This window comes from Podarcis filfolensis (assembly GCF_964270895.1).
Source record: "Podarcis filfolensis genome assembly, chromosome: 14".
Lineage (NCBI taxonomy): Eukaryota > Metazoa > Chordata > Lepidosauria > Squamata > Lacertidae > Podarcis > Podarcis filfolensis.
This window is the reverse complement of record NC_139616.1, coordinates 35,075,721-35,098,149: the sequence shown is the minus strand read 5'-3', so window position 1 is coordinate 35,098,149 and position 22,429 is coordinate 35,075,721. Positions and strand designations below refer to the sequence as shown.

The following is a 22,429-nucleotide window of genomic DNA, read 5'->3' as shown; positions in this document are numbered from 1 at the left end:
TCTTTATTTCCCCCCAAAAAAACTAGGTGCGCCCTATGGGCCAGTGCGCCCTATGGGGCCAAAAATACTGTAGTTTGCCTATCTTCTCCTACAATGTACAGATAAAGGTTACACTGTTAGGGTGTGACACGTTGCACTACATGCTCATGGTGGGCTAAAGTGAGACTTTCTAGACCTGTCCAGTGCTCCATGTGATCTTAGTGCTAGATTCTAAGACTTGTTTTGTTTTTTTCATTTGGAGCATCAAAAATTGCAGGATTACTCAGCACAGCCTGGGTACATACTATGTCAAATTTGATTCAAATCACTCTCTGTCCCCCGGGTTCATCCAGTTCTTTGCAGGGAGATGCAGAAGCCATTTGGCAATTACAGCACATCCCAAGGGATTTGCAAAATCCCCCTGCGCATGCTTACATCTTGCCTGGCATTGCCCACGTGCAGACAGATTCACTTGAGTACTCCAAAGTTTTTAGGGGAAGGGAGGGAAACACATATTCCTGATGGGTTCCACAAGGGCCCTACCTGACTTAGAGCACGTACCCAGCTTCACACTATTTAAAATAAACAGATTAAAAGCCAGACGAAGGTGCAAAACAATTTGCTCAGAGAGAATTAAGATATAGGCAAAGCACCTTCACAGAAGCCAGATATTTAGCCATGCATGAAGAGTACCAGAGCTAAGGTGGCTGAAATGAAAAACATGGAAATAGTCCCTCTCACCAACAGAAGAGCTTTTTAAAATAGGGCAGAGCAGAATGAGAACGACCATTTTTTTTAAAAAAAATTAAAAACAGTTTATGGCTCTTATGGTTCCAGAAGTTTTAAGACTAAGACCACTAAAGGTTAAAAAATTGGGAGGACACAATAGGTGACCAAGTTCATTGCACTGTTTGACTCTGGTGATGATTTATTTTACATCTATTTAATGAGATTTTTCAGTAGGCAATCCAAGTATTTCATGTGTGAACATATCAGTTTCAGAATGGGAGTACAAGAAAGGCACGACTTCTGACTCAACAGGAAGACTATTCTACTTAATTTGATATCTGGAGCACAGGTGCTTGGTTCTTTCTGAATTAAAACTGGAGGCATATCTTACCCCAAAAAGAAAAAGAAAAGAAAAGAAGTATTGTGGAAGCAGAGTGTCTATCTTCTTTGATCATTCTGCAGACCAATGGGCAGGCATCTTCCTTGCAACAGCAGAATAGCTTGGTTAATAATACTTGCTCTCTTGGCATGCTGCCATCTCCCTTTGTCCTGTCTGTCAGGTTCAGGACGGCACCATGCTTTCCAGGCAACACTGATTCATCTGGGACGCTCACATGCCCATGAGCTGCAGCACAGGCTGCATCAGGGAAACCAGTGCTGCACAGAAGCTCCTCACCTTGAGGGGCCCAGTGGTGACTGCATCCAACATGATGTCTTATTTTATTCCGTGTGCTCTTCAGTCTTTTCATGGCATACCAATGAACTTTGGCATACTATGTAGGAAACACTGCCCCACACCAAGAGATGTCAGAACACTAAAGAGATTCCACTTCTCCAATGTTTACATTTAACATTCATAATGGTATCAAAGCAAACAGCGAAGAAAATATTTGAAGAGTCTTGCACTTCTCTTTGACATGAAGACTACACTAGCCAACAGAGACAGCCAAAAGCAACCTGGTGTCATAGCAGGAGTATTACAGCTCACAGGAACCAGTGGTAAATCATCACTTAAGACCACCACAACCCCTCAGTATGGGCATCCCCTCATTTTCGTAGAATCGTAGAATTGTAGAGTCGGAAAGAATTCCGAGGGTCATCTAGTCCAATACCCTGCAATGCAGGAATCTCAACTAAAGCATCCATGACAGATGGCCTGCCAACCTCTGCTTAAAAACCTCCAATGAAGGAGAGTCCACAGGCTACTGAGAGAGTCTGTTCTTGAGATAGGGGATTAAATATACACCCACATATTCCAATACATTATTTTCTGAAAGAGACTTCTTTTTGCCTGCATGCAGAATTTCAAACGAAACCATTTTAAGGTGGAGCTTGGACATTTCCACCTAAGTCTAAAAGGGGAGAGATATAACACCACATATGCTGCTCAGAGTGCCTCAGACTAGTGACAGGAAAACACCAAAATGAATAAGGGGCATCTTCTACCATAGACTAAGTTAAATAGACAGTGTTCTGGCTACGGGAAAACATCTTTGAGCAAGCACTTCTAGTCTCAGTCCATGTTTTGGATGAGCCGTATCAGCTGAGCAACACAGTGCCCCAACAGAGGGGCCAAGGATAATGCCACATCCATGCAAATGATGTAGCAATAAGTATGCAAATTAGCTATTGCCCCCTGGCTCATGATTGGCTTCCAGTGCAGTCTCTGTGCTGAAGCAAGGTGCCTCCCAACTGTTTAAAGGCCATCTGCATTATCCTAGTCAAACACAAAATGGAGAATATCTTTTCCCTTATCAAGCTCTGCCTGGAAATCACTGCACAACACTGGTCTAATGAATCCTTGGAAAAACAATGATTAGAAACGTCTTTTTTAGACTTGCAGAATAACTCCTGGGGGTGCCCTGAATCATAAGAGATTCACAGGAATAGCCAAGTATATCTCCGACTTCAGACTGTCTGCACAGTAGTAATTCAAAAGCCAGGTTAACAAAAGTTGAAAGGAAAACTGCTTCTGCTTGGTTTTTAAAAACTTGAGTCATTGCTTATACAGTGGTACCTCGGGTTACATACACTTCAGGTTACATACACTTCAGGTTACAGACTCCGCTAACCCAGAAATATTACCTTGGGTTAAGAACTTTGCTTCAGGATGAGAACAGAAATCATGCGGTGGCAGCAGGAGGCCTCATTAGCTAAATTGGTGCTTCAGGTTAAGAACAGTTTCAGGTTAAGAATGGACCTCCGGAACGATTTAAGTATGTAACCAGAGGTACCACTGTAGATCTTGATCAAGCCATAAAGAAGTACTCCATACCACCATCTCAGCTGCCTTGAAATGCAAACTGAACTCACCCAATTATTTATCATTTTTATTTAAAACATATACACCATCAATTGAAAAATGATATTCTACCACCTGAATATGGAACTTAACTTTGGAAGATGAGTACTTAACTTCGAACTACAAGTTAATATTGCCCAAACTGACTTCTAATGACTCCGCACCTATTGCCCCCTAAAACTGATCTCCAGCCTTGCAAATATAAAGCCTATTGTCTTTCTCCTTACTTCGGTTTTCTGCCTCACAAGGAATTTGTGTAGTTCAACTAGTACTAAAGACAAGGAACAAATAGATGTCATATTTTCAAACAATGAGGAGAGAAACCATTTCCCCCCCATGACTTATTGATTTTCTCAGCTACAGTATGAAGTAGGTTCAGACATGGACTATTCCAGATTCACACAGTGAGCTTTATGGCAGAGTTGGTAACTAAACCTGGGTCTCCATGCTCTTATATTGACACTCAAGCCACACCATCACACTGGCTCTCTATGAAAACAGTACTGTACACTGTGTCCACCATGATACTGAACTCCTTCAAAGAAGGGCAAGATCAAATCATAATAAATGAACAAGCAAGCCACCATGAAGGCTAAGAATCAATTAAACCTCCCTGTGATAGTTGGCCTTAACTTGTGCAGGTAAGATGCATGCAAAATTCATGTTACAGCATGCAAAATTCATGTTACATCAATAGTTCTGCTTTGATACAATACTCAGACAAAGCAGCTTTTTCTCTCCCCAGCAGTTGTGCTAAACACCGCACCCACAAGTAAACTAGTCTTAGATGCATTTATAGGCAGCTTTCACCAACTGTCAAAGCCAAGCAGGTAGCAGTTTTAAATCAAAACTGAAGTGTCCCACAATGCCCTACCACAGCACAAAGGTTTTTAAGCATGCAAAACTCGGTATTTGGAATTGCTAGCAGAAGCAACTCATGGAATCTGAAGTGGTTGTAAAAACAGAGGACAAAACTCCTGGATTCTTGCTAAAACTTATTGCTGTTTGCTACCTTGTTGGCTATAACCTATAATCCATGCTTTCCCCATCTCAGTTCTCAGTATTCAAAAGTGTATTTCTGTAGGACTTGTCGCTTCATCTGTGTCCTGCTTCTTCCTCTTCATCACAGGAAGTTTTAAAAGCTCAGTCAAAAGGGAAAGCAATACAAAAGGCACATAATAGGGAACTAGCAGCAGTTATACAAAACTTCCTCTTAATATTACCAACATGCTGGTTACATGACACAAAACATGCCAGAGTTGCAACCACTGAAACACTGGCAGGAAATTCAAGACCAAGCTGTAAAGTGCAAAACTGTGGGATTACCGGTAATTTGCCACAGACACTCCTCCAAGCCTGTTCTAGATAAGATGCAAGCAGCAAAATCCTTGGAGTTTGCACCAACAGGCATGAGGCACACAGCACAAAGCAAATGTTTTTCAACACAAGCAACTCAGGGACAGAAGCAAGCTGCTGTTTTTAAACAGATGGCAGTCTCCATACAGGCTAAGGAAGGCACACAGTCATTCAATAAGCAGGAAGAAAAGCTATAAAAAGCAAGCATTAATCAGAGGCTCCAATATTCTTAGCACACACAACACGGCAGCTTTCAACAGCCAAGGCTCCCCGGGCAGCACACTGTTAGATGCTTTCGACATACCTCTCAACCTAAAAAAAAAGCCCCTAACCATGAAGGTAAACCTTCATTGGAGGGTGTGATGAGGTGAACAAGCATTTTTTAATTATTATTAGCCAGCGGTTTGATTAGTAGGTTTCACAAGGGGTAAAATCTTGAGAGTTAACTCTCCACAGTTCTGCCTTCTCAGGGACATTTGTCATGAAAACAACACTTCTAGATATTAATGGTTTACGGGGACCTTCTAAGTGTATCCTTTCCAATTTTAAGATAAATTCTGTTAGCCTTGGCTATGACAGGTGGCATTATCCAAATTAGACCTGGAGAAGGTGTTCTCCAACACAGGGTCCCTCAGGTCAGTGGCTGGAGTCTGGGTTGTTTGCCTTAGAAAATGGGGATCTGAAACCTAGGAGGCAAGAATTAGTTCCCTGGCCATGAACTGAAAAATTGACTTGATTGATGTGGATAAATTCCCCTTCAGGGTAGGCTTTACTAAGATTTCAGCTAATGACTACTTCAGTACTGGAGGGTATGTGTCAAAACGCTCCACACAACTTGCAGTTTTTGTGCCTGTGAAAGCAGCAAGTTGAGGATGTGACATTATTAACTCAGTTGCCCCACCATCTCAATGTTAAAAGGAATTATTTATTTTTGCTTTGGGGGGGAATGATGTCATGGATATTGGTCAATGAACAAAAGATAGGTTTTGCTTCTTGTCGACACAACTACGGCAATTATTGAAAGCTAGCTAAGATGAAGTTAGTGGAAATTTTGGTGCGGCTTCAACTGGACCATGGCTAGAGCCTACAAGACCCCAAGGTATACAATCCTAGGTTTCAAACCGAGCTGAGAGGTATGAGATCAAGCTCTTTCCCTTGCTTTCTTACCTTCGTGCCCGGTGATTCATGTGCTGATGCTGCCGTGTTATAAGGGCACTTTCCCATACAGGGCCACTGTGGCTACTCCTATACCAACTTGCAGCCAGGTGCCCTGGGTAGGTTGGGCCAGTGAAACCATGGTCCGACTCCGTCTCGGCGGCCAGCGATGAGGCTGAGCTGCCCATAGCTCCCCTCAACCCTGGCTGGGCCAAGATTTATAGGTTAGGTCCAAGCCAGAGGCATGAGCAGTCGGCCCGCAAGGGTGAGAAGTTGCAGCATGGACTGGCGTAAAAGTTCCCAACACTGGAGAAAGGAAAGCTGGTGCTGATTGAAAAAAGAAAAAGAAGAACACAAAACAAGAGGAAAGGGAGAGGAGAGAGAGAAAGAAAGAAAGAAAGAAGTAAGGTATGATTTAAACCAATGAAGTGACATTTCTAAAAGCCTGTTAATAACAGAGGTGGTGCCCTAGCCTACCAACATGCCACACTTGATTCAAAGGAAGCCAGCCTATAGAAACTTAAATGTGTGAGGGGGTCGGAAGAAGAGAATGGAAGGTGCTACTGTGGCTACATAATATAAAGGGCCTATTCCCAGGTTCTGTTGGCCAATTTAACCATTCTTTCTTCCGTTTGCATGTGGAAACAGGGTAGCCCAGTGGTTTTCAAACTGTGTTCTGGGGAAACCTGAGATTTCTTAGATGTATACGGGGGAAACTCAGTGGGAAGGTCAGTAACAGCAGACAAACCTCCCTGTAAAACAGCACAGCAGCAAGGAAATGGTGGGCAAACTCACATGGCCCTTAGCAAGCCTAGCCAGTGTGAATGGAAAACACTTCCTAAAAAAAAAAAAAAAACCACCCCACTCCCAGAATCCTCTGAAACACTCAGGGGTAAATGTACTGTGGTTCCTCAGCAGACCAAGATAATTTGGAAAACGTTTCCTGAAAGAAGAAAGTTTGAAAACCACTGGGGTAGCCAATACAAATATAAGGAGGTCTGGTGCTCTAGTATTAAGTAATATGGGGAACCAAATGCCAATTTTCTGGTAGCATTTATATAAATATTGCAACCAGTAAAGGGCCTGCACTTAGAACTAACAAAATGTCTCACATATGATGGATAATGAGTAGAATGGTCTTTCCCCAACATCTTGTGAGCATGCATATGCCCTGAGGGATAGCTAAATTGGTAGAGCAAGAGACCCTTAATCTCAGAGCCATGGATTCAAGTCTCAAACTGAGCATAAGATTCCTGCATTGCAGGAGGCTGGACTAGATAATCCTTGTGGACCTTCCAACTCTATAATTCTGTGATTCTATATAGCTATAAATGCACATGCATATAGCAAGACTCAATCTCATTAATTCATGCCTGCTACACCACTCATCCTATTCAGCACATATTCCCCTAAAGCAGCGGTTCTCAACCTGTGGGTCTCCAGATGTTGTTGGACTACAACTCCCATCATCCCTGAGCTCTGGCCTTGCTAGCTAGGGGTGATGAGAGTTGTAGTTCAACAACATCTGGGGACCCACAGATTGAGAAAGGCTACCCTAAAGGCAGGATGAGCTTGTTGCTCATGAGCAGACCCAAATGGAAGATGAAGCTTGACCACGCTGAAAATAATAATGGTTTGACCTGTCCTTTCACCACCATGGATGGATGGAAGGAAGAACAACAGCATCATCATGGAAGAGACTGCACTCCATCTGCTGCTTCCTTCCTTCCCTTCCAAGAGTTGTATGGACCAGTTCGGCTGGATCATGGCTAACAGGCAGGGCAAAAACATCTGGATTCACTTTAACCATCTTGAATTTGCAAATGTATTTAAGAGTCAGGCTGGAAGCTGAAAGGAGTTGGAAAAGTGCAGAAAACCTTCAGCAGATTCAGTGGCTTCTCAAACCTCTAGCAGCCACAAGTTCAGTGTTACTGCTCCTCCATGGCCATTTGGACATTTGGTGGCATCAACATACACACTACTTGCTTTGCGGCAGCAGCCCAAATTCCTGTACCCAGGTTTGCCACCAACCAGTGTTAGAAACTCAAGATATATAAGCTAATCGCCAAATGGCACCCTAAACTGAGGTTATGGTTGCTGCAACAGAATGTGCGGGCACCTTTTTCCAGTGAAATTTGTTGCTGTTGTTAATTTCTATACTGCTTTATATTTTTAAGGGTAAAATCTCAAAGTGGTTTACAACACATTAAATTACCAAATAAAACAATCCAGAAGAAAACAAATTCAAGCTTCAAGGAAAATATTTCAGACCCTTCTCTAAGTGACATTTTGCTTCCCTCATATTTATTTACCTACTTACTGTATTTTTTGCTCTATAAGACTTACTTTTTCCCTCCCAAAAAGTAAGGGGAAATGTGTGTGCGTCTCATGGAGCGAATGCAGGCTGTGCAGCTATCCCAGAAGCCAGAACAGCAAGAGGGATTTGCTGCTTTCACTGCGCAGCAATCCCTATTGCTGTTCTGGCTTCTGAGATTCAGAATATTTTTTTTCTTGTTTTTCTCCTCCAAAAACTAGGTGCGTCTTGTGGTCTAGTGCATCTTATAGAGCGAAAAATACGGTAATTTATAGAGCTGCCCTACAGCAGAAGTACTCTATGAAGCCAGTGTGGTGTAGTGATTAGTGTGTCAGACTAGGACCTGGGAGATCAGGGTTCAAACACCTGCTGAGTCATGAAGCTCACTGGGTGACCTTGGGTCAGTCACAGCCTCTTAACCTACCTCACAGGGTCGTTGTAGGGATTGACTGAGGAATGAATGGGGTGAACCATGTACTCCTTGGAGGAAAAAGGTTGGAGATAAATGCAATAAATAAGCTCTCCTGATTATCTGACATATGGAGATGTCAGTCGCCAACCAGGCATCCAGAGATCTCCACATGTTCACAATTGGACCCGCACCAGTAGCAAAACATGCCTGGTGCCTGGCTAATGTCTAACACTGCCACCAACCATCTAGCTTAGCCACATAAGTAAGCATTTCAAGCAGGCCCCTTGCTTCCATTTCCCTGACTCACACCTTAGTGAGTCAAACTTTCTGAAAATAAGGGCAGCATCAGGGATTAAATAGGTATATGAGAAAAGGCAGGTGCCTTTTCTTATGTGGGGGCGGGGGAGAAAACCTTTAGTGTCAAGATTTGTGTTGGAAGGGAAAAGAGCAAGCCAACAATTAGTACAGTAAAAATAAAGAAATGAGGAAGAGAAGAAAAAATGCCACTGTTGAGCTTATTCAGTTACCCACCAGGATTTGGAGAGAGAGGCAGAAATGAGCTGTGGTAAGAAATGAGCTATAAATAAGAGAAATGTTCAAGCAATAGAGATTCTTTGCAATGAAAGGGGTTGATACAAAGCTGCTCACATGGAAGATTTTCAACGCCAAGGCTGTTCCCAAAGGGAACTTGGTATATAGTAATTCCCACTCTTCAGTCCATATAACAAGTGCCAGTCCGATAGATGGCTGACACCACAATTGTGTGCATTAAATGGGCTTCATTTAAAAACAAGTTGTTTTTCTTTACTGTTCACAACAGCTTATAATACGATGAGGCTGCCAGAAATCTTTACCCTCCAGGCTACTTCCCTCCCTGCATGCACATGGCAATATCTGCTCCTTCCACTTCTACTGCCAGCAGATGGAGCTCATGGGCAAATATGGGCCTGGGAAATGAGTCACAACATCTTGCCACCAGGGCGCTGGATCTAATACCTGCGTACCCACAGACAAAGCTATAGCTCTCTCAACCTCTATTCTCCCGACTTATTTCATCACTATATTTTTTACTAGTGGCTACCACCCCTGCCTACCCCTTTGCGCTTCCCCCACACTTGACCAAATCTCCTCCCCTTAAAACTCACCCACCCTCTTGACTGTCCTTCCACAGCATGCTCCAAGTCCATCCCCCGGTAAAGGAAGTAAGAGGTGCAAAGGGCCTCCCCTGCTACTTTAAAACTTGCCACAGGCGTGTTCAATGGAGGCAGGAGGTACTCCATACAGTAGCTTGATAAACCATTGGTGTGAAGCGCCTCCCCTCTCTCCATTAAACCTCACTGCAAGCAAATTTAATAGAGGAGGAGCTTCACAGCCTGTCGGCTGTTTCTCATGCTGCAGCTGGCATGGTCGCCAACAGGCAACCACACAAACTGCAGAGCATGACAACACTTCCAACATTTCCATGTGTGTAGCAATATATGGCTTGGGTGGGGGTTGTTTTTCAAAATTAAAAGCAACTTAAAATTTTAATTAATTAATAAATAAATCTAAAGAGAGGCTAACAGTAACTAGGAGTTTTGTGAGGAAAAACAGGATAAAATGGGGCAAGGGAGAAGAACCTTGAGTTTCTTAGAGGAAAGGTTAAATATAAGCATAGTAAGCAAACAAGGCACACAAAGTGTGAGAGCACGACTCTCTGTTCCTTTTCCTGTTGCACAGGAAAGGACGTATTTTACACATTTCATTACAAAAAGAAAGAGAGCAATGAGCTTGGGTTTTTTGTTATTCCATACACTGGATAAAAATTATTAGCCCTTTTTTGTGAATGAGCACTTGGAAGCTACAGCACTCCCTTAGACTCCTGTTACCACATGGAGGAAAAAGAGTTCTCCCACAAAGGCACTACTGATAATGAATTGATGTTTCAAAATTATTACTTTTTGTCCCATTGCACTAAAAGATGAAAACAGTGCCAACCCAAGACATTTGCTTCCTGAAGAGAGGTCCAAATGGCACTTCTAGTCATGGACTGCTGGATGCAGTACAGAGGAGAAGTGGGAGGCACCAGCTGATGGTGATGAGTGGTCAGAGGGACAAGAGGTTTAGTGAGCAGGAAGAGGCTGTGGCAAAGAGCAGTTCAGACTCTTGAGGCTGAAGAGAAAGCTGGAGAGGAGGGGGGAAAGAGGCAGTTGGGATGGGCTGCTGAAGAGTCCAGGTAGTCTCTCCCTCCTGCTGCGACCAACTCCTCCCCCTAACCAGGTCTCCTAGAACAAGCAAGAAAATTGAAAAGAGCAGAGACTGGTTGTGTGCAGATGCAGTTTACAACTGCTCGGGGAAGACTCTGGAGGAGGAGGAGCCTTATAGAGTGGTAGGAAGGTGGGGAACTTCAGTCCTCACAACCACCTCATTGGAGCAAGACCTGCAGGGAAGAATTGCTAGGATCACTAGTCCTGTTTTGTTTCGGTTTTTTTTGGGGGGGAGTTAACTGCACTGACAGAGTATTGTCTATTTCTGACCTATGCTTGACTCTGACTTCCGACACCTCCCCTGATAGGGTCAACACTTTAAGAAGTCCTGATACACCAGTTTGCCTTCACATATTCTACTCTACCATCACTATGGAACCCCATTAAGAAATTTATGTACCCTACTGGATGGCAGAGCAACCATGGACAAAGATCCACCAGGGACCAAAATGAGTTGTTCCTCCTGACTCTCAAAATAATAAAAAGGATATAGTGTGTGGAAACCCAGCTTCCACAAACAACAAGCAAGAGGTGGTGGCTCAAACAACGGTTAAGCCTTTCTAGTGCTATACCATACAAAAATAGTTCAAAGCCAACACTTTCACAAATCCCTCAGCACTCTTACCTGAGCTAGAAAGACTAAGAAATGCACCCATCTTGCTGTACATAAAAGATAAGCACCCACTGAAGCGCTGCAGATTTGGCTAACTGAGAAATACACTGCCTGCCAGACCAGCAACTATGCAAGCAACAAAATGCATTGCTGCAGATTTCTTTCCCTTAAAAAGGAAGCATGAATCCATTGCTGAGCATGTGAGTGTACTGCAGGACAGAAGGGGAACAAGAAGCCTGCTTTAACATTGCTGAGAAAAGCTCTGCAAAGAGATGAGAGCTGGGTTCAGGAAGAACAGATCTATAAATAGGTACAGGATAACCCAGCTAAGCTGCAAGTCTCAAATACCGTTCAGTAATACAGGACTACTTTCCAGGCCATGTGCTCCAGGAAATCTGCTTCATCTAGTCAAAAGCATAATGCACAGAAATTCCAGGTGTGAGAGTTACACTGTCCAGAGGTTTCCCAAACTTTGGTATAACAGGCCACTAAGTCTGCAAAAGTGTTGGAGATGATTAAATAAAAAATAAAGTCTCACTGGAGGAATCTCATTCTTGCCTCCAAGGGCAAGAAACAGAGGTCTAAAGAACTGAGATGGAAAAATTTTTAAGGTCTACTTTGACTCACAACATGGTTTTACAGGTCCCAGAGAGAGACTAGAGAAGAAAAAGTAGTGGTGGTGGAAGAAACCACTTGCCTGCAGCACTGATACTGAAACACTATGCTTTTCTGGATCATTGATTTCTTCCCACATTTATATCCTGACCTTTCCCCAGGGAGCTCAGGGCGGCAAAACCACGGATTTGCCCCCATTGATCCTCACAACCACACTGCAAGGTTGGCTAGGCTGAGAGACAGGGCCAAGATTACACAGCAAGTTTAAAAATTGAAGAAGTAGTATCTGAGCCCAGTTCAAAACCAACAGTTAACCCACTGCTCCACACTGACTCTGGGTGTTGTGTAAAGTGTCGAAGCAAACAGGGAAACAATTAAATGTTTGCTCAATCAAAACATATACCCAAGGTCATTTCACACATTAAGCTGGAGAAAACCAAGATTTGCCATGGAACGTGAAGTCACAGCTAACCTCATTTCCCCTGAGAAGTGTACTATAGGACATATTTGCCATAGTCACACTTTACACTTTTAAGGATGTGTGTAGACACACAAAGACTCGTATAATTCACCAGGGAAGTAAACTTCACACTTTAAACTTTAAACATTGCTTGCCTAACCCAGGACTAGAGCAGAATATGCCAGCCTTAATAATGGTAATTTATTACTGGCTTTTCCTTCTAACAAATGACTCATAAATCTTCTTCATTAAGATTGTCACACTTCTTCCATACTTTCAAATACACCTATACAGTGGACTGTATTGAGATTGCCCATAACTGATTCAATTGGTTAAGGCAAACAACCCTATTTACAATGTTTAGCTAGCAAAAGAAGAGTGACTGAACGCACCATTTACTGCCTTAAACTAAAAATGGTCTGGGCAGAAGACCAGAACCACACTAAGTGAAAATTAGTGTGGCTCCTGTGTTGGGCTCAGGAAAAAACAGGTCAGGCTCAGTCACGGGCCCACAGAGGTGGCCTTTCACAAGTCACAGAGCTGGTGAAGACCCTCACTAGAGTCTGCCCTTTACATGCTCCCTCTCATTGGGAAAGATCTCACCAATCTTAACCATGGTTAAAGATTGGCAGGTTTTGAAGCTGGTTAAAAATTCCAGTAACAGCAAAACACAATCAGCGCTAGGTATTACTAAAAACAAGTTTTCTGGAAATTTTAACCATTGTGAAGGTTGGGGGAGGCAAGGAAAAAAGGGTACATGTAACCCCACAGCCCAAGACCTTAGCCATGTGTAAGAAAAAGCCACATTATGTCTACACACCAACTCATTCTTTCAGCTCCCATTCCTCATCAATAAATTGGGAACAAGTCAACTTCCTTTTGAACAGAATACACACATAGATAAGAACTATAAAGTTCTTTGCACACTAAAGCAGCAATAATAATTGGCTTCCCCCATCGTTTCTGAAGTATAAAGAACCTGTATCTGCTTGAGAACAAAAGCCTAGGGCTGTGTGTGCATGCTGGTGATGTTTTAATCGCAATCTACCCTCTGCCAAAAGAAAACCAACAGGTAAAGCAATATAGGTTCTAAGTAATTATATGCCTGTCTCACTGCAGTTTGTGTGTTGATTTATTGTTTGCACAGGGCTGTGAAGATGAAAAACACCTAGAACAGTGCTGAGCATTATTCAAAGTATTGGGTTCAGTGGCCTGCAAAATTCATGGGGGCCAGAGGGGAGGCCCCACAAAGACATGAAGTGGCAAAAATAAGATTTGCTAAATATTTAACAAGCAATAATGGGAACTGCAGAAAACATACAGATACACACATCTAAATAATATCTCTGCATTAGGGTGTGGGCAGGACCAACCCTCCCCATATAACTAAATACATCACTGCTTGAGTTAATCTAATTTGGGAGACCCAATGCTGCAACAACAATGGAAAAAGACAAATAGGGGATTTAACTAATAGAAACAAATAGTTAAGCACCTATTTTGCTTCCTTTTGTGGTTTTAACGCATAATTACTACGATTCAAGTGTTAAAGTTAATTATGCCTGCAAGAGCATTTCTAGAACAAATAAACTGATCTATTATGAAGCAATTTACTCCTTCCTATTCTCTGAACCATTTCCTCCCTCCCTTCCTTCCCCCACACAAGCACTTACAACAGATTAGGAGAAAGGAGACAGATAGGGAAGCTCTCCAGTCCCATCCAGGCAAGGGGCTCTTCTTATTTCCTAGACCCAAAAGAGCATCCACAAGAGGAACACACTTGATTGCTGCCACTGAAGTCCCCTCTTCAGACCAAGGCGGAAGCAGCAGCCAGTCCTTTGGTCTCTGTTACCAAACACTCATCACTGATTACGAATCAAAGCGGTAAAAAGCAGGCAGTACGGCAGGTCTTATTCGACTCTTCTCTACACCGGTACTGATTAAGAGCACCTGTGAGGTAAATAGATCACAGAGTTTGCTTATCCTGTAGCCTCCAAGACGAGATGTTCCCAAGTAGAGAGAGACGAGTGTGCCTTTCACAATGCATGCCAAGGGGGTGGGGCATCCCACTGGTCTAAAGCAGCTGCATCCAGCCCCTAAACCTAATCACCCAGCTTTGTCCAGGGCAGTTGTTAGCCAAGGCTGGGAGTCTGTATTTGCAGAGGCAAAAGCAGTAGGAGCAGTGGCGTAGCGTGGGTTGTCAGCACCCGGGGCAAGGCAAGTAATTTACACCCCCTAACCCGTGGATTTGCGCCCCCTAACCCGTGGATTTGCGCCCCCTAACCCATTGATTTGCCCTAACCCCAGATGTTGCGCCCGGTGCGGTCCGCCCCCCCTGCACCCCCCACGCTACGCCACTGAGTAGGATGAGCCAAGTAAATACTTTGCCCAATCCCTTACTGTCCAAGGGTACCCATCTTTTCTACCTTAGGGACCAGACACCACAAGGGCTTGCCCTGAGTGTGCACTTTCGTTACCAAAGCCAATCAAGAACATAAGAGAATAAGGAAAACGTTGCTGGATCAGACCAGTGGCCACCCCGAAGCTTATGGGAAGCCTGCAAATAGAATCTGAGTAAAACAGCACTCTCCCCTCCTGCAATTTCCAGCATCTGGTACTTGTGTTGCCGGAAATATCCGAGGGCTCCCTTGGACAAAAAGTAAAGACACCAACCAGGATAACTTGGAGCAAAACAGCAGCCTGTAGGCTTGGCCTTTATTGAACTGTTGCAACAGGGTGTTCCCCTCACTTGCAAGAGAGAGGAAAGACCCAGAAAAATAGTGTGCAAGGTCTTATAAAACTTTTTGAAATTCCCCTCCTCTAGGTCAAGCCCACCCCCAGAAACATCATGCATACATTACAGAAAGGAGGGGTTGAGGGAGGAGTTGGTGGTAACCTGAGTGTCTTGTCACCTGGCTAGTTCCTCCTTTCCCCCCTCCCCATGAGTCACTTCCAGGAGACAAAGGGGAGTTTGCAGTTTCCTGCCCCCAGAGGGAAGATCTGATCATTGTCCTTTGTTTCAGTCCATGCTGAATCCACTCCCATATGCAACTTCTTTGTGATCTTGATTGTCTTCTGTCTGGGATCATCAGGGTTGGCATAGCAACTGGGCAGGGCTCCTGTGGATGTGCTGAGACGGTGAAGGGATTATGGCTGACCAGGACCAAGGCACCCCCCTTTGATAGTTCTTGTCATATGGAGTAAAATAAAATGGAACAGTGCAAATCCGATGTATGGTTGATTTTCTATGAATTTATAACAGAAATGTGGCGAATGTAGTGTGTGAGGGTGTGTGTGTGTGTGAAGTTTGTACAAACAGAATGATTGGGGTGGGGGGGTTCCTGCTACACTTGGAAGCATATTTCCTCGACATTGGAGGTAGAACATAGCCTTATCCTCTTTTAAAGCCATCCAAGCTACTGGCCATGACTGCATCTTGTGGGGACAAATTCAACCCTTTAATTAATAAATACTTTCTTTTGTCCAACCTTAATCTTCCAACATTATTTTTCATTGGATGTCCACAAATACTAGAGTTATGAGAGAGGGAGAAAAATTTCCCTCTATCCAAGTTCTCCTTGTCATACACAATTCTATACAGCTTTATAATGTCATATTTTACTCACCTTATCTCTAAAATAAAAAGCCACAAATGCTGTAACCTTTCCTCACAGGGGAGATGCTCTACCCCCTTGATCATTTTAGCTCCCCTTTTCTGAATTTTTTCCAACTCTACAATATCCTTTACAATATATACTACACAGTGTTCCAAGTGCAGTTGCATCACTGTTCCAATTCCTGGAACGAATGTTAACTTTCCATTTGGGTCATTCCACATCAAATCAATGCAAAAAACAAGGGTTTCGCCACCCACCATCTCGGATTTTGATGAAACTTGGTGTACACCCTTCCCTTATGGTTAAAAGAAACCCCCTTAAATTTTCCCCCTGTGTCTCAAATGGTTTTAATTTTAAAGCACTTCAAAGTTAGGTGAAATCTGTGTTTCTGTCCCTCTTGCGATCCTTGGTCTTGTGTGCATTTTAATTTTTTTCTCCATAACCAATGATCAGATCTTTTTGAAATTTTACACAGAGCTCAATAACATGATGAGGATTTCAGGGAAAAATACAGCAGTACTCAAAAGATTTTATAAATGCCTGAAAAAATGTATAAATGTAGTTTTTTTGGTGGAAAAATGAGGTTTAGAAAACCTAAATTTTCAGCGTAAGTGCACGATGGAATCAAAAGTTTTTGATGGTGAAAATTATTGCAAAGATGTGCTCTTTCTCAACAAAGAATAAAATTCATGGGTCTCTTATGTCTTTTAAAAAAAAATTAAGTTTTTGGGACATCTTGGGGGGGGAATGGCTACTGGGTACAACTTCCTTACAATCCATAGCTGTAATAGAAAAAATTAATGAAACAAAGTTGTTCATCTTAAAATCTAAAATAATATTGGTTATTATAGGTTGTTGTTGTTTTCAAAAGTGCAGGCTTGTTTTTCAGTTTGGGGGTATTTAAAAGTATGAAAATTGGCTATATCGTGAGCTCTGTGTAAAATTTCTTTCAACCATAAGGGAAGGGTGTACACCAAGTTTCATCCAAATCCGAGATGGTGGGTGGCATGACCACGTTGAACTGACGTGGAATGACCCGTTTGCATGCGCAGAATGCCTTCACTACTGACTGAGCAACAGCAGTCTGCCTCCACATATTTCAGAGAATACAGAGAAGGACCAAATCTCAGTGGTAGAGCACCTGCTTTACACGCAGAAGGTCCCAAGTTCAATCTCCCAGGCATCCCTAGTTGGAAAAATCAGGTAGCAGATGCTTTCAGTGGAGAGTCATGTCCAGTCAATTGCAGAATTAATCTGACAGTTCCCAATATTCCCAAGGAACATGATTCCCAGAGCAAATGGCCTAGTTCCTTGGGTTTAATTTCCAGAGCACGCCAACAAACATTTTCACTAAGGCAGCTCATGAAAAAGCCCACTGCAATAGTCAGGTTTCAAGAAGAGGTGATGGTTGCTCTGTTCAAGCAAGCAAGAAAAGTTTGCAACATTTACCAAGGGACAGAAGTACCCTGAACTCATATGGGCACAGTCATCCATGCTCTGATAACATCCAGGTTAGGTTACTACAATGCCCTTTATGAGGACATAATTCATAAATGCTGGTTCCAATTTAAAAATCCCAAAACTGAACGCCCACCTGCTCCTGGGTAAGTCTGTTGTTGAAACCTCTGTGGAATGCCCCACCTTCTGAGATTAGGTGGGTGCTTACCAGGGATAGGGCCTTTTTGGTGGTGTCACCTCATCAATGGAACTCCCTCCTGATATCCATTCAACTACTGCCGACTTAATGGCTTTTATGAGCTAGGTGAAAACATTTGTGTTTGCCCAGAAACCTAATGGCTTCTAACCTGATTTACTGACTATTTTAGCTGCACTGCTGTTTTTAAGTATGTTTGTATTTACTGTTAATAATGTTCAGTTTTTACATGATAGTTTTATTTGTAATATATTGCCGATTACAACATTATTAAAGCAATATAATAATGTTGTAATCCACACAGTGATCCATGGTGAATGGTAGGGAACATATTTTTTAGAAGATAAAGTTAACTGCAATTGCAATAAGAATTTTAGGTGATAGCCTGAAAGACCAGAGGAAGCTGAACTGGAGAACTTCAAAGCACACACACCCTTAGATGCCCTGCCAATTGCTAGTAGCACTTAAGGATTCTCTGAGGAACTGGATACTATATTCTCAAGAGGGGAGGGATTGTCAAAACTGCATTACCAACACTTACATTTCACAAACATTCTGGAGGAGTGGCAATCATCTTCAACACAGACAGAATCACAAAAGTGAAGTGTTTTGTATTCAAAAGCTGATCAGCACCAAGGTCAGGCGAGTTAAAACTTTTGTTTCAAACATAAAAAACAGCAAGCTCTCAAGCACAGAGGAGGTAAATAAAAGGCTCCTGAAACTTCTACAAGCACCAACTCACCAGCCACAGGTTAACTAGAACTGTTACAAGTGACTGCAAAGAGACACTGCAGAAATAATTCCAGGGCAGTGTCCAAATCAGATTGGATCATGGACGTACAGCACATATGAAAATAAGAAAACACACTCAGTTTCCTTGCTTGGAATGAGAACCACATGAATGATGGATCCTGCCTTCTCTTTAGAAAGTAGAGCAGGAGGTCTTAGCTATCGCCTTGTCATTCAACCTAGAGGTCTGATGAAGCCTTATGAATCCCGTATCCTGTACTTTGAGCTAATGCTGAGACCTTGTTCTGATTTCTTGAATAAAGCTTTCAGATTTCCTCAAGCTAAGAGCCTGAGGACTGCATCTGATACTAAGCAGGACTGTTCCTGCTTATGTTGTGTTTCTGAGGAAGGACCATAGCTCAATGGTAGAGAATCTGCCTTGAGTGCAGGAAATCCCAGGTTCAGTCCATGATGACTAAGGAGAGGGTTGGGAGAAACTCCTGCTCAAAATCTCTGCTGCCAGTCAGAGTAGGTAATACTGAGCTCGGCAGACCAATGGTCTGACTCGGTATACAGCAGCTTCCTATATTTCTATTCCTATCTGAACCAACTTGCAATAAAACAAAAAAGGAAATTCTTATTAACACCTATAGAAAAACACTTTTGCTACCAATTTAGAAGCTGGAAGTTCATTCTGAAAGCTAAGCAAGCCGTCAGTGATTAAACAGAACCCAATACATAATTTCAACAACAACAAAATAAATAAATACTGTATAAGCCTGTGCTCTACTAAGCCAATTAACATTATTCCAATGAGGGACATCAGGGCACCTCATATTTTCCAGTTTATTAGCCAACTGTGCAGGGATTTTCTTATTTTAGTGTGCTATTAACAAAAGTGTGTGTGGGCTGGCATGGTTTGGCTCATTAGCTACCTGGCAACAATTTAAGCAGCTCCCACACATGCACACACACATGCACAAAGAGGAGGAGGAGGAAATAAAACCATCCATGGCCATGCTATTTAGCAGGGGTTCCCCCCTGCAGCTCAAGGATTACATTCAGCCCTTGGCCTAATTTCATGCAGGTGGAGGAAGCCTGGAGGAGAGAAGCAAGGGAGTAAAATAGAGGGAAGAGCCAAAACGGATGGACTGGTGGTGGGGAAGAAGCTCTCTGCAAGTGACCAAAAAACTGGCAAGAATGGGGGGAAATGGTGGGGAGGAAAAGCCCTCAGCAAGTGGTCAGTTCAGATCTCTGACAAGAGTGAACTGTCCCTTGAAAAGAGAGGTAGAGAGAAAAGAAGGTGTTAGAAAGAAAAAGTGGCAGCCTGCACACTTTTAGCTCTGGTGTGACTATCTGCCAGAATACAGCCTGCATTAGAAAACTGGTTCCCTACCCTACACCGTATCTACAGGGATTTCATAAGCTAGAAATCTCAACTTCTGGAGTTTTTTGCTCCTGTCCCTTATGACACACCTTCACTGTTTCACCTGGTCGCAGAAGAAGCAGCCATTAAATCAGCTCCATAGCCACAAATGTTTCTTAAGTTGTTGAAACCAGATGCATTATATGATTGAAAGCTTTAATCTATGCAGTGGGGGTGTGCTATTAAATGCTACCAAGGCTTGACAGGAGAAGTCTTGTTAGGAGAAATCTTCGTACAAAAGAAAGCAACTTGGCCCTGCGTACTATGCTACTGCAGTCTTTAAGATCCATCTCAGGCTGTAACCCTATACATACCTGCAAAGATGTTGGTCCCACTGAAATGAACAGACATATACAGGATGGCACCATCGAAGTCCTACTTTGACCATATAACTCACATAGGTTCATGAGTTCATCAAAACCATAAATTAAATTACATGACACCTAATGCCCAGGTGGCTTTCACTTCCACTGAACCACGATCGAACCTTGCATTCAAATGCAGCAATGATCTGTGATCAAGCCAGCAACTTTGAACCACAAACCATGTTTGAAATAGGCTAGCAAGCCAGTATTTATGTGAGGTATGGTTGAATGTATGGTTTTATACAATATCTGGACTGAAAATAGTTATGGCAGCTACTCCACTTTGTTTGTTTCTTCATATTGTTGTCAAACCGATAACCCTGAAGACAGGCAAGCCTACTCAGTTCCTTGATGCAGTTCGGTCTTGGTGCACTTCTCCTGCAATAACAGCACAGCTCTCATCTGCTACAACTGGGTGCTGATTGGGTAAGCTACAGACCTCCCCATCTGAGGCTGTGCCAGTCTGTTCAGAGCAGCACTGTTGCTATTGCACATTCGCAGCCAAGAGATAAACATGACTAAGAGCCAGGCACAGTCTTCCTACAATATCTGCTGCACTGGGTTGCTCATGATTCAGCATTCAGGAACTCTGTACCCTGCCAAGAGCAGCCAGGGCAAAAACACAAGTAACAAACAATGAAGCCAAGTATCAGTGAATCTGACTCCAGATTTGGCCTTGTAATGTTAAGGGATATCTATGAATACTACACCTTTTATTTATTTTTTACACAAGATACTGCAGTAGGAAATCAGTTTTCCTCACTGTAGTTATTTTACTTCTTTTGTTTGTTTTATTACTTTTTAGCACATTGTTTTATTCTGGACTGTAATACAATTTGTTTTTTTAATAAAATAAAAAGGCAGTACGAATGAAAGGCAAACTTTCACTTGCAGCAAATACAGCTTCTCTCTAAAGAAGGCAAGTTAGAGTTTCCACTTTTCACTGAGGTAGTAACACTCTCTCTGGGCTACACCGTTTCAGACTGAATATCCTCTGTACTGTACACAGAAAGCTAGCATGCTATGGAGAAAGATTTGGCATGCTGGCTTTCTATTTGCAGGAGTATTTATGAATGCTGGAGCAGTCAGTCATGCGACAACACACACCCCGTCCAGTCTAAAGTGATCCAGCCCAGACGCAAGGTTACTATCTCAGTGAGAACTATGCCTCAAATACAGACTAGACTAGAGAGACAGACCAGGGTCTAAATTCCAACTAGACCACGAAACTAAGTAGCCTTGGGCTGGCATCTGTTTCTCAAGATAGCCTACCTCAAGCAGTTGTTTGTGAGGTTAAAATGAAACTTCTGCTTCTTGAAGATAGGGTGGACCAAAATGTGATAAATCATAAAAGTGATACTTTGGACCATGACCCCAAGCTAGGGAAGAAAGGTGTTATTTCCTAGGACAAAGTATTGTACAAAACTAGGGAAATATTTCATAGCTGAGGAGCTACAGATGAAACAGACTTGCAGAAATTCAAATCTGTTGTTTTTTCCCCTTTCTCACTTAAATTCACCCACAAGAGTAAAAGTAAATTAAATCTAACTTGCTAAATTCAGTAATGCTATGCTTTTTCCAAGTCTCCAGAATCCAATATGATCTATCATCAGAAATGGTTCATCTCAGGTGCACTCGTGATCAGCATTCATAGTGCTGAAGTTTAGAGGGCAACATGACCATACATTATTAAGGAAGATAAGGAAAGCGAACATAGCAGTAAAAGGTGTGTCTTGTTCTAAAGCAGCATAGTGTTGCCAAAAAGTCTGTTTATGAAGTTATGTATGAGGAAATAGCTTGGGGCACCAGCTATGCAAACAGGCAGTATGAGAAGAAATAAACAGGCTTCTCATTCGCAACACGAGCTAGTTTATGGAAGAGTAATACACCAAATTCTCTTGGGGGGGGGGTGAACAAGGAACAGATACTAGTCTAGATGTAAAGCAGCAGAATGCAGCAGAATGAGGCGAGACTGAGGAAGCAGAATGGGCAGCACCAATTCTGATTGAAAGTTTCTTTAATGCTGGCCTGTGTTCGTTTTGTTAAAAATCTTTGCAAGTAAGAGGCTAACGCAGCAGGGAGAAAGATTCTAACCACCCCTTTGCACACTTTATTTGTTTTCTAGGCACAGGGTGTTTGTAATGTAGGAAAACATTCAGACAAGTCATTCCCTTAATTGCAGTCTTAAGTGGCACAGCCCATCCTTCCACTTTATCCTGCTGCATGTCTACATGGGAATTTGTCATCATCTCTTTATACTTCCAACAATCACACACACACCCCAACTGCAATTTAAATATCACATGCGGATATTTATTGCACATATGTGCTGCTCTTCTTTGAGGACAGACGTGGCACATAGAAAGGTATTTCGTATCCCACAACCATGGAACACTCACTCTTTAGAAATTCATTGAGCCCAATTAGCTTTCAGAACCGGCTCAAGATATATTTTGG

The 22,429-nt window shown here is 42.6% G+C and overlaps 1 protein-coding gene and 1 long non-coding RNA gene across 3 annotated transcripts in view; one reads left to right on the top strand and one right to left on the bottom strand.

Annotated features, from left to right (window-relative positions):
* Positions 1-22,429, bottom strand: part of CAPN15 (calpain 15) — a gene marked incomplete at its 5' end in the record, with an annotated part of 97,677 nt that overhangs the window by 60,405 nt on the left and 14,843 nt on the right. The window contains one exon of one of the 2 annotated variants that reach the window (XM_083584937.1): positions 5,534-5,709. The exons of the other annotated variant lie outside the window; for it this stretch is intronic. Within the exon in view, the coding sequence (XP_083441063.1) occupies positions 5,534-5,709 (176 nt within the window). Of the gene's footprint in view, positions 1-5,533; positions 5,710-22,429 lie in introns of those variants that run through there. 2 annotated transcript variants of the gene reach the window in all.
* The window catches only part of LOC310749019, a 52,618-nt gene continuing 35,957 nt past the window's right edge, over positions 5,769-22,429 (top strand). The window contains exon 1 of the long non-coding RNA XR_014541426.1: positions 5,769-5,845. This is a non-coding gene — a long non-coding RNA (uncharacterized lncRNA). The remainder of the gene's footprint in view (positions 5,846-22,429) is intronic.